This window comes from Bos taurus, chromosome 17, assembly GCF_002263795.3.
Source record: "Bos taurus isolate L1 Dominette 01449 registration number 42190680 breed Hereford chromosome 17, ARS-UCD2.0, whole genome shotgun sequence".
Classification (NCBI taxonomy): domain Eukaryota; kingdom Metazoa; phylum Chordata; class Mammalia; order Artiodactyla; family Bovidae; genus Bos; species Bos taurus.
The window spans coordinates 61,778,676-61,793,512 of NC_037344.1; the positions used below are offsets into that span (position 1 = coordinate 61,778,676).

At 39.4% G+C, this 14,837-nt stretch overlaps 1 protein-coding gene across 4 annotated transcripts in view; it reads right to left on the reverse strand.

Annotated features, from left to right (window-relative positions):
• PTPN11 (protein tyrosine phosphatase non-receptor type 11) overlaps positions 1-14,837 on the reverse strand; it is a 70,663-nt gene that overhangs the window by 47,190 nt on the left and 8,636 nt on the right. For all 4 annotated transcript variants that reach the window (XM_059876402.1, XM_059876401.1, XM_002694590.7 and 1 more), the window contains exon 2: positions 1,396-1,518. In XM_059876402.1, the coding sequence (XP_059732385.1) occupies positions 1,396-1,518 (123 nt within the window). The remainder of the gene's footprint in view (positions 1-1,395; positions 1,519-14,837) is intronic.

Genomic DNA, 14,837 nt, shown 5'->3' on the forward strand with positions numbered 1-14,837 from the left:
ATCGAAAAGGGACTTCTCAAGTCCCAAAAGGGTCCTAGATAAATCCTCAGAGCACATTTTCCTTACTTTTTTATTTAAAAATAATAACAACAAAAGAAAATTCATAGAGCAGTTCATATCTAGCTCCTGGAATGAGCTAGAGCAAGGAGAATATAAGAGTATATAAGTATATAAGAGAAACTCAATTTCAAGAAAAAACTCTCCCATGTGGGCTCAAAGAGACATGCAACAGGGTGCGATGGCCATACTGTTCAAAACAATTTTAAACGTAGTAAAGATAACTTAGTGTCCAACAATAGGGGATGGGATAAATTGTGGTATATTCACACCATTCAAGTATTATACAGCCATTAAAATTGATAATTAGATCTATATGTCCCAGCACAGAATTAAAAAAAAAAAAAAATTTCAAGGAAGTCGCAGAATACATACGTTATAAAGCCAGGGATATGAATTCTAAAAACACACAAACCAACTTCATATCATTCACACATAGGACAAATGCAGTACAAGTATAAAAACATGTTCAGGAAGGAGATATGCCAGCCTCTTGATGGTGGTTTCCTCTGAGGAAGGAGCGAGGGGAATGGGACTGGACAGGGGAACAAACGGCACCACAACTTCCTCAGTGATGCTTTATTTTTTGAAAAAGAAAAGTGATCTCAAGAAACTCTTCTCTTTCTTTCTCTTTTTACTTGAAGTATAGCTGATTCATGGTGCTGTGTTAGTTTCAGGTGTACAGCAAAGCGGTTCAGTTATGTACACACCTTTTTTTCAGATTCTTTTCCCTTATAGAACATTACAAGATACTGAGTACAGTTTCCCGGGCTATACAGCAGGTCTTTGATACCTACTTTATATATAATACAGTGTGTATCTGTTAATCCCAGACCCCCACCACCACCATTTCCCCCTTTGGTAACCTTAAGTTTGTTTTCTATGTCTGTGAGTCTATTTGAAGAAATACTTCAAGAGTATTTTTTCCCATTCAGTAGTCACCAGAAGAGAAAGGGAACCAGATTCAGGATGAGTGAAACCAGAACTGTGCCTTGTTTGGGATTACACTGGGATTGAATCAGGTTCAATTTAAGAACTTCTTATTCTCTGCTCCAACTCATCCTTATGTGGTCCCTCAAGAGAGAAGAAAAGCCCACCTTTCAGGCCCCTTCTGCTGACTCCCTAATCCGCTCACTCTCAGGAGGCTATGTTCTGAAACCCCACAAGCAAGCCTGAATCCCCCCTAATCTGGGGACCAGGGCACTGGCAAGGCCTCACTCACAGGGCTGCAGACAGGTCTTCAGACTCTAAATGAGGGTAGCAGGTTGTCCAAATGTGGTCTTAACATTTCCCACCTGGCAGGCACTCTCAGGATGTGCTCTTGTTCTTCCAGCTTACCTAACGGAAAGTGTGAAGTCTCCAGGGTTGCTTTTACTGGGCCTCGCCAAGAAACTGCCGTCAACTCCTCTTGTCAACAGTAGGTTTTCTGCCTCCACGCCAGTGATATTTGGGTGAAACCATCTTGAGAGGGAGAGAAAAAGAGCAATGAAAAACAAAGCACTGCTTTCCACACCATTGCAGCTAAAATGCCTATGAGAAGAGTAGCAGATAAAAATATCAACACAACCTTTCCCCAACTCTCTTTGATCACCGCCTCCTTCTTGTCTTCCCTAAGGTAGGGACCTGGCGTCCCACTGGCACAGTAGGTGGGGCTGGGAGCACGGTTAAGGGGACTGGGGCTGAAATGGATGCTATTTATTCAGGGTGGTTGGGGATGGCCTCAGCCATAAGGGAATATCTGATCAGATCTGAAAGAAGCAAGGCAGTAACATGCAGCCATATAAGACAGGAGCACAGCAGGCAAAGAGAGGAACAAGAAAAGGGCACAGGGGCAGACTGTTTTTGACCTGTTCAGCTTGGGACAGAACAGACAAGGGTCAGAGGGGAAGGAGATGAGGCCAGTGAGGTAATGAAAAGCCAGATGAGGGAGGGCCTTGGAGGACACTGTAAAAACTTCAGCTTTTATTTTTTGTGAACTGGAAAAGACCTACAGGGTTTTTAGGCAGAAGAGCAACATGATCTAACTTACTTTGTTTTTTTTTAACTTATTTATTTGGCGTGCAGGGTCTTAGTTGCAGCATGAGGAATCTTCAACATTCATTGTGACATGCAGGCTCTTTAGTTGTGGCACACAGAATTTTTAGTTGCAGCATGTGGGATCTAGTTCCCTGACCAGGGATTGAACCCAGGCCCCCTGCATTGGGAGCAGAGTCTTGGCCACTGGACTACCAAGGAAGTCCCTGACTTATATTTTAAAATCATCCCTCAAGCTATCATGCAAGGACAGAAGCACACAGATCAGTTAAATAAGCTACTGTGATAATCCACACAAGAGATGATGATACCAAGGACCAAGGTGGCAGAAGGAGCAGTGATAGACAGTCCAACTGGGAATACTCTAAAGGTAGCCAACAGGATTTCCTTATTAACAAATGAGATGGGAAAAAAAGAAAAGAGTAAGAAAGATGCCTGGGTTTCAGGTCTGGGTAAGTAGCAGGTTGGAGGTACTGTGTACAAAACAGGGGAAAAGGGTGGGGAGAGGAAACTCAGGTGTTGGATTTGGCATATGCTAAATACGAGATGCTTAGTCATCTGAGAGTGCATATATATTATGCACTAAGGTTTATTATTGACAATCATAATAATAAATGTAAGACTGTTCTGACAAGGAATAATCAGAAAAGGCAAGAATTCAGACATAGCCTACCAACATTCCTGTTATTTACATTAACTGAAATTTATTTTCTTTTTAATTTTTCCTATTGTATCTTCCGAGCATTTGGGGGGAAGTCTAAACATCACTCTGATTGTCCCAGAGAAAAATCACAGGGCTCAGGTGAAAAAAATACACATATATTAGTTGGCTTTTTACTCCCTCTGAGAGCCTGTCAAAAGATCAAGATGGAATTTTACCCCAGGAAAACAACCTCAAGTTATATATACCTTTCATCCCAACATCCCATACTTTAGCATACAGCATGATTACTAAACTCTTTTTTTCCTTTTTAACCTTGCTCACGATTTCTTTGATCTGTGGTTCCCACCTGAGTCCCCACAGCCCTAGGGAATCAAAAAGCAGTAACAGAGGGTTTCCAATTACTTATAACTTTTCAAAAAGTACAGTGAAAATCTTACATTAACATTCAATTTGTCTACCTATATAAGCCAGTTAGAATGTCAAATCTCTTTTGCTTTTGGCTACAAAACAACGTATTACTTGATGTGGTAGTCTGAAGCTGAGTGGGTGAACACACATATAACCGAGAAAAAAAAAAACACATGCAATAGAACAGAACTAATATTTAAAACTAAATTGAGGGCCTTCCATGGTGGCCTAGTGGTAAAGAATCCTCCTGCCAATGCAGGAGACATGGGTTTGATCCCTGATCAGGAAAATCCTACATGCTGCAGAGCAGCTAGGACCATGTATCACAACTATTGAGCCTGAGCTCTAAAGCCACAGCTACTGAGCCCATGTGTTGCAATACTGAAGTCCGTGTGTGCTAGAGAGCATGCTCTGTAACAAGAGAAGCCATCACAATGAGAAGTCCAGGAACCGCAACTGGAGAATAGCCCCAGCTCACTGCAACTAGAGAAAAGCCTGCAAAGCAACAAAGACCCGGCACAGCCAAAAATAAATAACTAAATACATTAAATTTTTAAAAAATAAATTGAGACAATGAATAAGATGTGAATATATACACTGAAAAGTTTCACCAGGTACTTAGGAAAACTAGCCCAGAACAATCACTCTGACACTTGTTCTAATGAAATTATTATACTTTAAAGACAAATGGGAAATGCCTGCAGGAAAATCAAATAACTTGCTACAGGAAACAAATGAGACCAGCACCCGACTTTTCAAAGTCAACATATATAGCAAGTTGACAAATGAACAAGAATGTTTTTTAAACTCAATGAAAGAAAAGTGTAAAACAAGAATTTTATATCCAGCCAAGTTATCCTTCAAGCATCAAAGCTATAGAAAAAAACAAGTTTCAACATACAAGAACTAAGGGAATGCTGCACATATCAGTCTTTCCTGATGAATCTCCTAGAGGATAAACTTCATCTAAGCAAATAGTAACAAGCAACACTGACAAAATAACTGACTGTGGGCATTTAATGATCTGTAAGTGTGCATGGACAATGAAACAAAGATGGGAATGAGAGTGGAGGACTGATGCACAGTAGTTACACATTGTCACACAGGAGAAATACTACAACCAGAAAATGGGAAAGGGAAAACAATAAAAACCTCATTGCTGGGGAACTAGGATCCCACATGAGCCCTCTTGATCTCCACAGCGAAAGAGTCTGTGTGTTGCCAGGAAAGATTCCCCAGTGCCACAACTAAGACCCAACACCGCCAAAATAAAAACCTCATTGCTGTATAGTGAGAGTGAAAGTCACTCAGTCATGTCCAACTCTTTTGTGACTCCAGGGACTGTAGAACTTCCTGGCTCCTCTGTCCATGGAATTCTCTGGGCAAGAATACTGGAGTGAGTAGCCTATTCCTTCTCCCGCAGACCTTCCCAATGCAGGAATCAAACTAGAGCCTCCTGCATTGCAGGCAGATTCTTTACCAGCTGAGCTACCAGGGAAGCCCCATTGCTATACAGGCAATAGGCAACAGATGGGTATTTAAAGATAATGAAAAAATCTGATAAGCCTGATAATGAAAGTTAAATAACCAAACAGAGGGGTATAAGTACTAGAATTAAGAAAAAAGACACAAACCTTCCAAAAAACTATTTTCAACAAAAAACTTTTAAATACACATCTTAGAAAAAAATTATACACACACACACACATCTTGAGACAAACAATGCAAGGAAACACTACATATACACCAGACCCGTGAAAAACTTGGGGGTTAGAGGCACTGATCCTTACATAGTTGAAAATCCATATTTAACTTTATAGACAGCCTCCATATCCACTGTTCTGCTTCCAACCACATGATTTCAACCAGCTGCAGATTGTGCTGTACTGTAGCACATACTTATTGAGGAAAATCTGTGTTTATGTAGACCTGTGCAATTCAAACTTGTGTTGTTCAAGGGTCAACTGCAAGTATAAAATATTATGATAGAATTGATACCAAACCTATCAATCATGACAATAAATGTAGATGAGGTTCTATCTGTTTATGTACAATCACCTTTATGGAGCAAAAACTATAGGAGATGCAAGGAAACACACTAATAATAGGAGATTTTAATAGTCCACATCCAATACAAAATAAAATAGACTAAGAAAATAGGTAAAAGATAGAAAATCTAAACAACATAAACAATATGGTAGATATATTGTGCATATGTTGAATTCCACATCTTGATAATAGTCACATATTCTTCCCTAGTGACCAGAGAATTTTCATAAAAACTGATCAGATATATTAGGTCACAAAGAAAAGAAAATAGTAACTCCTATAAAGTAGAAGTATTACAACTTAATACCATTATATCATGATTGGTCAACAGAAAATAATAGAATTCTGTATCACCAAAACTCCCATTTAACAGAAAAACCTGTGATCACTTTTTAAAATCCAGATGCACATCAGAATTATCTTAGAATTTTTTGAAAAATACAAATGCCCAGGTATAGCGTTTTTTCTCCAGATGTGTTTCTAATGAGCAGCCATGTTTCAAAGCAACTGGACTATATGATTATCTTTTACTTTTATCTAGTTTGTTTCATTTTATCTATTTCATAGTCAGTGTTCCCATTTTATTTAGTCTATGTTTTCCATTTTTTAATATATAGCCATATATGTATTATACACACATTACATGTCTATATAATAGAGTTTTGCCAAGAAAATGTACTGGTCATAGCAAACACCCTCTTCCAACAACACAAGAGAAGATTCTACACATGGACATCACCAGATGGTCAACATCGAAATCAGACTGATTATATTCTTTGCAGCCAAAGATGGAGAAGCTCTATACAGTCAACAAAAACAAGACCAGGAGCAGACTGTGGCTCCTGAACTCCTTATTACCAAATTCAGACTTAAATTGAAGAAAGTAGGGAAAACCACTAGACCATTCAGGTATGACCTAAATCAAATCCCTTTTGATTATACAGTCAAAGTGAGAAATAGATTTAAGGGCCTAGATCTGATAGATAGAGTGCCTGATGAACTATGGACTGAGGTTCATGACATTGTACAGGAGATAGGGATCAAGACCATCCCCATGGAAAAGAAATGCAAAAAAGCAAAATGGCTGTCTGGGGAGGCCTTACAAATAGCTGTGATAAGAAGAGAAGTGAAAAGCAAAGGAGAAAAGGAAAAATGTAAACAACTGAATGCAGAGTTCCAAAGAATAGCAAGAAGAGATAAGAAAGCCTTCCTCAGTGATCAATGCAAAGAAATAGAGGAAAACAACAGAATGGGAAAGACTAGAGATCTCTTCAAGAAAATTAGAGATACCAAGGGGACATTTCATGCAAAGATGGGCTCGATAAAGGACAGAAATGGTATGGACCTAACAGAAGCAGAAGATATTAAGAAGAGGTGGCAAAAAAAAAAAAAAAGAAGAGGTGGCAAGAATACACAGAAGAACTGTACAAAAAAGATCTTCACGACCCAGAGAATCACGATGGTGTGATCACTCACCTAGAGCCAGACATCCTGGAATGTGAAGTCAAGTGGGCCTTAGAAAGCGTCAGTACGAACAAAGCTAGTGGAGGTGATGGAATTCCAGTTGAGCTATTCCAAATCCTGAAAGATGATGCTGTGAAAGTGCTGCACTCAATATGCCAGCAAATTTGGAAAACTCAGCAGTGGCCACAGGACTGGAAAAGGTCCGTCTTCATTCCAATCCCAAAGAAAGGCAATGCCAAAGAATGCTCAAACTACCACACAACTGCACTCATCTCACATGCTAGTAAAGTAATGCTCAAAATTCTCCAAGCCAGGCTTCAGCAATACGTGAACTGTGAACTTCTGGATGTTCAAGCTGGTTTTAGAAAAGGCAGAGGAACCAGAGATCAAATTACCAACATCTGCTGGATCATGGAAAAAAGCAAGAGAGTTCCAGAAAAACATCTATTTCTGCTTTATTGACTATGACAAAGCCTTTGACTGTGTGGATCACAATAAACTGTGGAAAATTCTGAAAGAGATGGGAATACCAGACCACCTGACCTGCCTCTTGAGAAATCTGTATGCAGGTCAGGAAGCAACAGTTAGAACTGGACATGGAACAACAGACTGTTGTTCCACATAGGAAAAGGACAGACTGTTCTTCCAAATAGGTTCCAAATAGGAAAAGGAGTACGTCAAGGCTGTATATTATCACCCTGCTTATTTAACTTATATGCAGAGTACATCATGAGAAACGCTGGACTGGAAGAAGCACAAGCTGGAATCAAGATTGCCAGGAGAAATATCAATAACCTCAGATATGCAGATGACACCACCCTTATGGCAGAAAGTGAAGAAGAACTAAAAAGCCTCTTGATGAAAGTGAAAGTGGAGAGTGAAAAAGCTGGCTTAAAGCTCAACATTCAGAAAATGAAGATCATGGCATCTAGTCCCATCACTTCATGGGAAATAGATGGGGAAACGGTGTCAGACTTTATTTTGGTGGGCTCCAAAATCACTGCAGATGGTGACTGCAGCCATGAAATTAAAAGACGCTTACTCTTTGGAAGGAAAGTTATGACCAACCTAGATAGCATATTCAAAACCAGAGACATTACTTTGCGACAAAGGTCCATCTAGTCAAGGCTATGGTTTTTCCTGTGGTCATGTATGGATGTGAGAGTTGGACTGTGAAGAAGGCTGAGTGCCGAAGAATTGATGCTTTTGAACTGTGGTGTTGGAGAAGACTCTTGAGAGTCCCTTGGACTGCAAGGAGATCCAACCAGTCCATTCTGAAGGAGATCAGCCCTGGGATTTCTTTGGACGGAATGATGCTGAAGCTGAAACTCCAGTACTTTGGCCACCTCATGCGAAGAGTTGCCTCATTGGAAAAGACTCTGATGCTGGGAGGGATTGGGGGCAGGAGAAGAAGTGGACGACAGAGGATGAGATGGCTGGATGGCATCACTGACTTGATGGAAGTGGGTCTGGGTGAACTCCGGGAGTTGGTGATGGACAGGGAGGCCTGGCGTGCTGTGATTCATGGGGTCGTGAAGAGTCGGACATGACTGAGCGACTGAACTGAACTGATATACATGTATAATATATGTATTTTAGAAAACTTATAAATTTTTGCCTAGCTAAAAAATTTATGACATTTTGATACTACTTGTTTGATGTAGTATGAATAGAATGCTAGATGTCTAATAAAAAAATAAATATGCAACACACAACAAAAGTTAACTGTATAGCACAGGGAACTATAGTCAATATCTTATAAAAACCTATAATGGAAAAGAATCTGAAAAATAATACATATCTCAGATCACATCAGATCAGTCGCTCAGTTGTATCCAACTCTTTGTGACCCCATGAATCGCAGCATGCCAGGCCTCCCTGTCCATCACCAACTCCCGGAGTTCACTCAGACTCATGTCCATCGAGTCAGTGATGCCATCCAGCCATCTCATCCTCTGTCGTCCCCTTCTCCTCTTGCCCCCAATCCCTCCCAGCATCAGAGTCTTTTCCAATGAGGCAACTCTTTGCATGAGATGGCCAAAGTACTGGAGTTTCAGCTTCAGCATCATTCCGTCCAAAGAAATCCCAGGGCTGATCTCCTTCAGAATGGACTGGTTGGATCTCCTTGCAGTCCAAGGGACTCTCAAGAGTCTTCTCCAACACCACAGTTCAAAAGCATCAATTCTTCGGCGCTCAGCCTTCTTCACAGTCCAACTTTCACATCCATACATGACCACAAGAAAAACAATAGCCTTGACTAGACAAACCTTTGTTGGCAAAGTAATGTCTCTGCTTTGAATATGCTATCTAGCTTGGTCATAACTTTCCTTCCAAAGAGTAAGCGTCTTTTAATTTCATGGCTGCAGTCACCATCTGCAGTGATTTTGGAGCCCATTCTTGCCTGGAGAATCCCATGGACAGAGGAGCCTAGCGGGCTATAGTCCACGGGGTCGCAAAGAGTCATTTCCACTGTTTCCCCATCTATTTCCCATGAAGTGATGGGACCAGATACCATGATCTTCGTTTTCCGCATGTTGAGCTTTAAGCCAACTTTTTCACTCTCCACTTTCACCTTCATCAAGAGGCTTTTTAGTTCCTCTTCACTTTCTGCCATAAGGGTGGTGTCATCTGCATATCTGAGGTTATTGATGTTTCTCCCGGCAATCTTGGTTCCAGCTTGTGTTTCTTCCAGCCCAGCGTTTCTCATGATGTACTCTGCATATAAGTTATATAAGCAGAGTGATAATATGCAGCCTTGACTACTCCTTTTCCTATTTGGAACCAGTCTGTTGTTCCATGTCCAGTTCTAACTGTTGCTTCCTGACCTGCATACAAATTTCTCAAGAGGCAGGTCAGGTGGTCTGGTATTCCCATCTCTTTCAGAATTTTCCACAGTTTATTGTGATCCACACAGTCAAAGGCTTTGGCATAGTCAATAATGCAGAAATAGATGTTTTTCTGGAACTCTCTTGCTTTTTCGACGATCCAGTAGACATTGGCAGTTTAATCTCTGGTTCCTTTGCCTCTTCTAAAACCAGCTTGAACATCTGGAAGTTCACAGTTCACATATTGCTGAAGCCTGGCTTGGAGAATTTTAAGCATTACTTTACTAGCGTGTGAGATGAGTGCAATTGTGCGGTAGTTTGAGCATTCTTTGGCATTGCCTTTCTTTGGGATTGGAATGAAGACGGACCTTTTCCAGTCCTGTGGCCACTGCTGAGTTTTCCAAATTTGCTGGCATATTGAGTGCAGCACTTTCACAGCATCATCTTTCAGGATTTGGAATAGCTCAACTGGAATTCCATCACCTCCACTAGCTTTGTTCGTACTGACGCTTTCTAAGGCCCACTTGACTTCACATTCCAGGATGTCTGGCTCTAGGTGAGTGATCACACCATCGTGATTCTCTGGGTCGTGAAGATCTTTTTTGTACAGTTCTTCTGTGTATTCTTGCCACCTCTTATTAATATCTTCTGCTTCTGTTAGGTCCATACCATTTCTGTCCTTTATCGAGCCTATCTTTGCATGAAATGTTCCTTTGGTATCTCTGATTTTCTTGAAGAGATCTCTAGTCTTTCCCATTCTGTTGTTTTCCTCTATTTCTTTGCATTGATCTCTGAAGAAGGCTTTCTTATCTCTCCTTGCTATTCTTTGGAACTCTGCATTCAGATGTTTATATCTTTGCTTTTCTCCTTTGCTTTTCGCTTCTCTTCTTTTCACAGCTATTTGTAAGGCCTCCCTAGACAGCCATTTTGCTTTTTTGCATTTCTTTCCCATGGTGATGGTCTTGATCCCTGTCTCCTGTACAGTGTCACAAACCTCATTCCATAGCTCATCAGGCACTCTATCAGATCTAGGCCCTTAAATCTATTTCTCACTTCCACTGTATAATCATAAGGGATTTGATTTAGGTCATGCCCAAATGGTCTAGTGGTTTTCTTCAATTTAAGTCTGAATTTGGCAATAAGGAGTTCATGACCTGAGCCACAGTCAGCTCCTGGTCTTGTTTTTGCTGACTGTATAGAATACATATGTATATATACATAAATGAATCACCTTGCTGTGCACCTAAACCACTGTAAGTCAACTATACTTCACTAATATATATAGTGTAAGAGAAAAAAGCATTACCAAATACACTATCATAAGGCAATAAAACCGAATTCTACTAACAAAAGCAAAAAACTGAAAGGCCCTGGTACCTGGAAATTTTAAAACCTTCCATTAAACAACTGTTAGGTAAAAGGGGAAATATAAGCTCAAATTACACAATTTTTAAAAAATAATGGCCACAAAAACACTATGTATCAATATTTATAGCATACAGCTAATAGAGTGATCAGTGGAAAATTCACTACACAAGCACTAACAATAATAAAAAAATAAATAAATAAATAAAGTCCCACCCCTGCCAAACAAAAGCCAAAGTATACCACAAGGAAGGAAACATATTTTATAAAGATAAAAGCAAAAATCAAAGAAAAAAAGGTAGCAGATGTAATTAATAAAAATCCTGCTTCTTAAAATTAGCAAAATAGATAAACCACTAGTTAACTCAATCAGGAATACACAAATAAGAAAAAAAAAATCACAAATACATAAAATAAGAAATGACAAGGGGGAAATAACCATAACCACTCAAACAGAAGAAGAAGAATTTTTTAAGAAACTACTTTGCAAACTGGTGTACCAATAAATTAGAAAATCCAGATGAAGTGAATAATTTTCTAAGGAAATACAGACTGCCCAAACTGGTCCATTCAAGAGAAAATGCAGGCAAACCAATTTCTATATAAAAACAGAGCAATTTTAAAATTACCCCACAGAAAAGCACCAAGCTTTTTATTTGTTTGGTTTCAAAATGGAATTCTATCAAACTTTCAAAGACCATACCATTCCATGCTCTATAAATTATTCCAGAGAAGCAAAAGGAAAAGAAAATGCACCACTTCCTTTCATGAAGCAAATATAACACTGATATCTATCCCAGAAAAAGACAGCTACTTCAGTGATATGGACAGCAGATACCTTGTTCCTGATTCAAAGATTCTAATTATTTTTAAATTATAACGATGGTTATATCACAGTGTTTAAAAAATCCTTAAGCCTACAATTCTCAGGTTACTTGAAGTGAACTGACGCATACTTCAAGCTCAGCGGTTGCTTCAGGTACACTGGTCACCCAGCCTGGCCCCCACCACCTATGGGAGATCTGATCCCTTACTGTCACCTCTGTTATCTCCTCTTTGTTTTTCAAAAACAGGTTCTTAGAAGAATTTCTCAGGTTTGCCCCCAACCTCACCATGGGGAGGGCTCCCTCAAAAGCACTGTTTACTGCTTCTAGCAAGATCTTTTTATTTGGTTATCCTGTTTTTCATTCCTGTTTCATCTTTCCTTATCTCAGCCAGCTACTTTAGGCGGCTCTAGTTTTGTATAGTCGATGCCCTCTAGGATCCTGCTGAGCACACACACTTAAAACTTTCTAAAACCTTTTAAAATTTATCTATTAAAACAGCACGATAGGCATGAAATTTCAGAGAAAAAGCCCAAGGTTCCATAGACTCCCAGCTGTATTCGTCAAAAGTAACTACAGTTAGCAAGTTTCCTGTAACACTGAGAAACGTCTCATGCATATACACACACACACACACACACACACACATCAGATCAGATCAGTCGCTCTGTCGTGTCCGACTCTTTGCGACCCCATGAATTGCAGCACGCCACACACACATACTTACCTACATGTGCACGGGTGCATACTCCATGCCAGGCTATGTGGAACACACACACAAATGGAAGCCTGATCTACACCCCGATTTTTCACTTACTCCAACACAAAGATCTTTCTATATGATCTTTCTATTCTTTTTAATGGCTATACATTATTCCATTATAAGAATGTACTATTCATAATTTAATCCCTATTAAAGGACATTTATATTATTCCTAGATTTTTGTTAATACAAATAATGCAGCATATCATACCCTTTATAATTATCTCTATACAAGTTTACAAGCATGGTTGTAAATTAAAATTTTAGAAACAAAACTGTTTTGACAAGAGTGTTTTTTTAACTCTGATAAATCTGCCAAACTGCACTCAAAAGAAGGTAACAGTTTCAACTCCCATGAAATGAGTGTGAAAGTCCCTGTTTTCTCCCAGTTTTGCCAATACCACATATATTACCAAACTTTTTCATCTGAGTCATGGAAAATGGTACCATTCTACTTTGCATTTCTGTGTGAGACTGAGCGATTTTTCAAGTTTTCAGACCATTTTTTTCCCCCCTTTTCTGTGAGTTGTCAGCTTGCCATTGTTCATTTTCTATTGGATTTTTTTTCTTACTCATTTAAAGGGGCTCTTGATAGAACCAGAAAAATGATCCTTTATTATATGTGTGACAACATTTGTCTTAGCATTTTTCCTTTTTTACTCACTTGTGGTTAATTTTTTTGCCCCCAAAGAAATTCATCTTGGCATGATTAAATTTATCAGCTTGTTCCTTTATGGTTTCTGGGTTTCTTGCTATGTTTAGAAAACTTGACTCACAGCAAGTTGTTGTGAGCTTGAAGTCAATTAATAACACATAAAATGCTTAGCACAGAAAAAACTCTAAGGACTTTCACCTTAGGAACTAGGAATTTTGTTTTAGGTCAGAATAAAATATTTACAATAAAGGCACAGATTTTAACAGGGCCCTTCACAATAGGTACTAAAAAGATGGGGTGACTGGAAGAAGAAAGTAAATAAGACAGAGATGAGAATTTACATCAGGAAAAGAGTATGAAGACAGAGAAGGCATAATTATATTTTTCCCACTAATAATATTTTTTAATTGGTGGAAAATTGCTTTATAATATTGTGCTTTTATTCTGAGGTACAATAACACAAATCAAGTCATGAAAAGCGTTAGTCACTCAGTCATGTCCAACTCTTCACACCTCATGGACTGTAGCCCACCAGGCTCCTCTGTCCATGAGATTTCCGAGGCAAGAATACTGGAGTGGGTTGCCATTTCCTTCTCCAGGGAATATTCCTGACCCAGGGATCGAACCTGGGTCTCCTTCATTGCAGGTGGATTCTATATTGTCTGAGTCACCAGGGAAGCCATAATTTTATATATACATATATATATATCTCCCCTCCCTTTTGAGTCTCTCTCCCCTACAAATATTTCAGATTTAAATAAAAAGTTGCAAATTATAAAACAGAAAAGACTTCTCCATACTCATATTATTACATACATTTTTTTCTCCTCAATTATGAACTTGCTCTGACAGCAAGGAAAAAAATAATTTACTGGCTATTATTTATTATGGCTAGTTAAAACTGCGACCACAGGGCTTCCCTGGTGGTCCAGTGGTTAAGAATCCACCTTGCAATGTAGGGGACATGGGTTCGATCTCTGATCCAGGAAGGTCCCACATGCCATGGAGGCAACCAAGCCCATGCATCCTAGGGCCCGTGCTCCGAAATAAGAGAAGCCACCACAATGAGAAGCCCGCGCACCGCATCAGGAGAGTGGCCCCCCTCTCCGCCACTAGAGAAAGCCCACACGCAGCAACAAAGACCCAGCAGCCAAAAATAAAAATAAATAATAAATACATTATTTTTTTAAAACTGTGGCCACATTTACTGACTGTTTTCCATGGGGCCAGCATACAATGCAGACTCCAAAAATCAAATTTTTAGCCTTTACACTGTTATTTATTTCTAAAAATTTCTAGAGCAGGACTCTGAGTCTAGATGGTCTTCATTCATAACCATGTGTTCCCACCTTTGTGTATTTTAAAAACACAACATTTACGTAGAGTATCCTGCTAAGGCTTAGAGACATTATAAAAGTGACTGCTAAAAAAAAAAAAAGTGACTGCTGAAGGTGGGCTAGGTAACCACCACGAACACCCATCAGGCAGACTGGCACAGGGGAAAAAGCACGTGGTCTCTTTACCCTTATATTAAACAAACTATCACTGCTTCATTGCCAGGTTCTAATTATGCCTATCATGTTATTAAGAGGGAACAGAGGAGAGTAATGTTTATGGGGGAAACTCAGTAACCAGCATTTAGCACAAAGGCTAGACAGAGTAAGAGCTTAACAAACATTGGTTATCGCTGTTGTTATCATTATTATTATTGGTGGAAGATATGCAGATA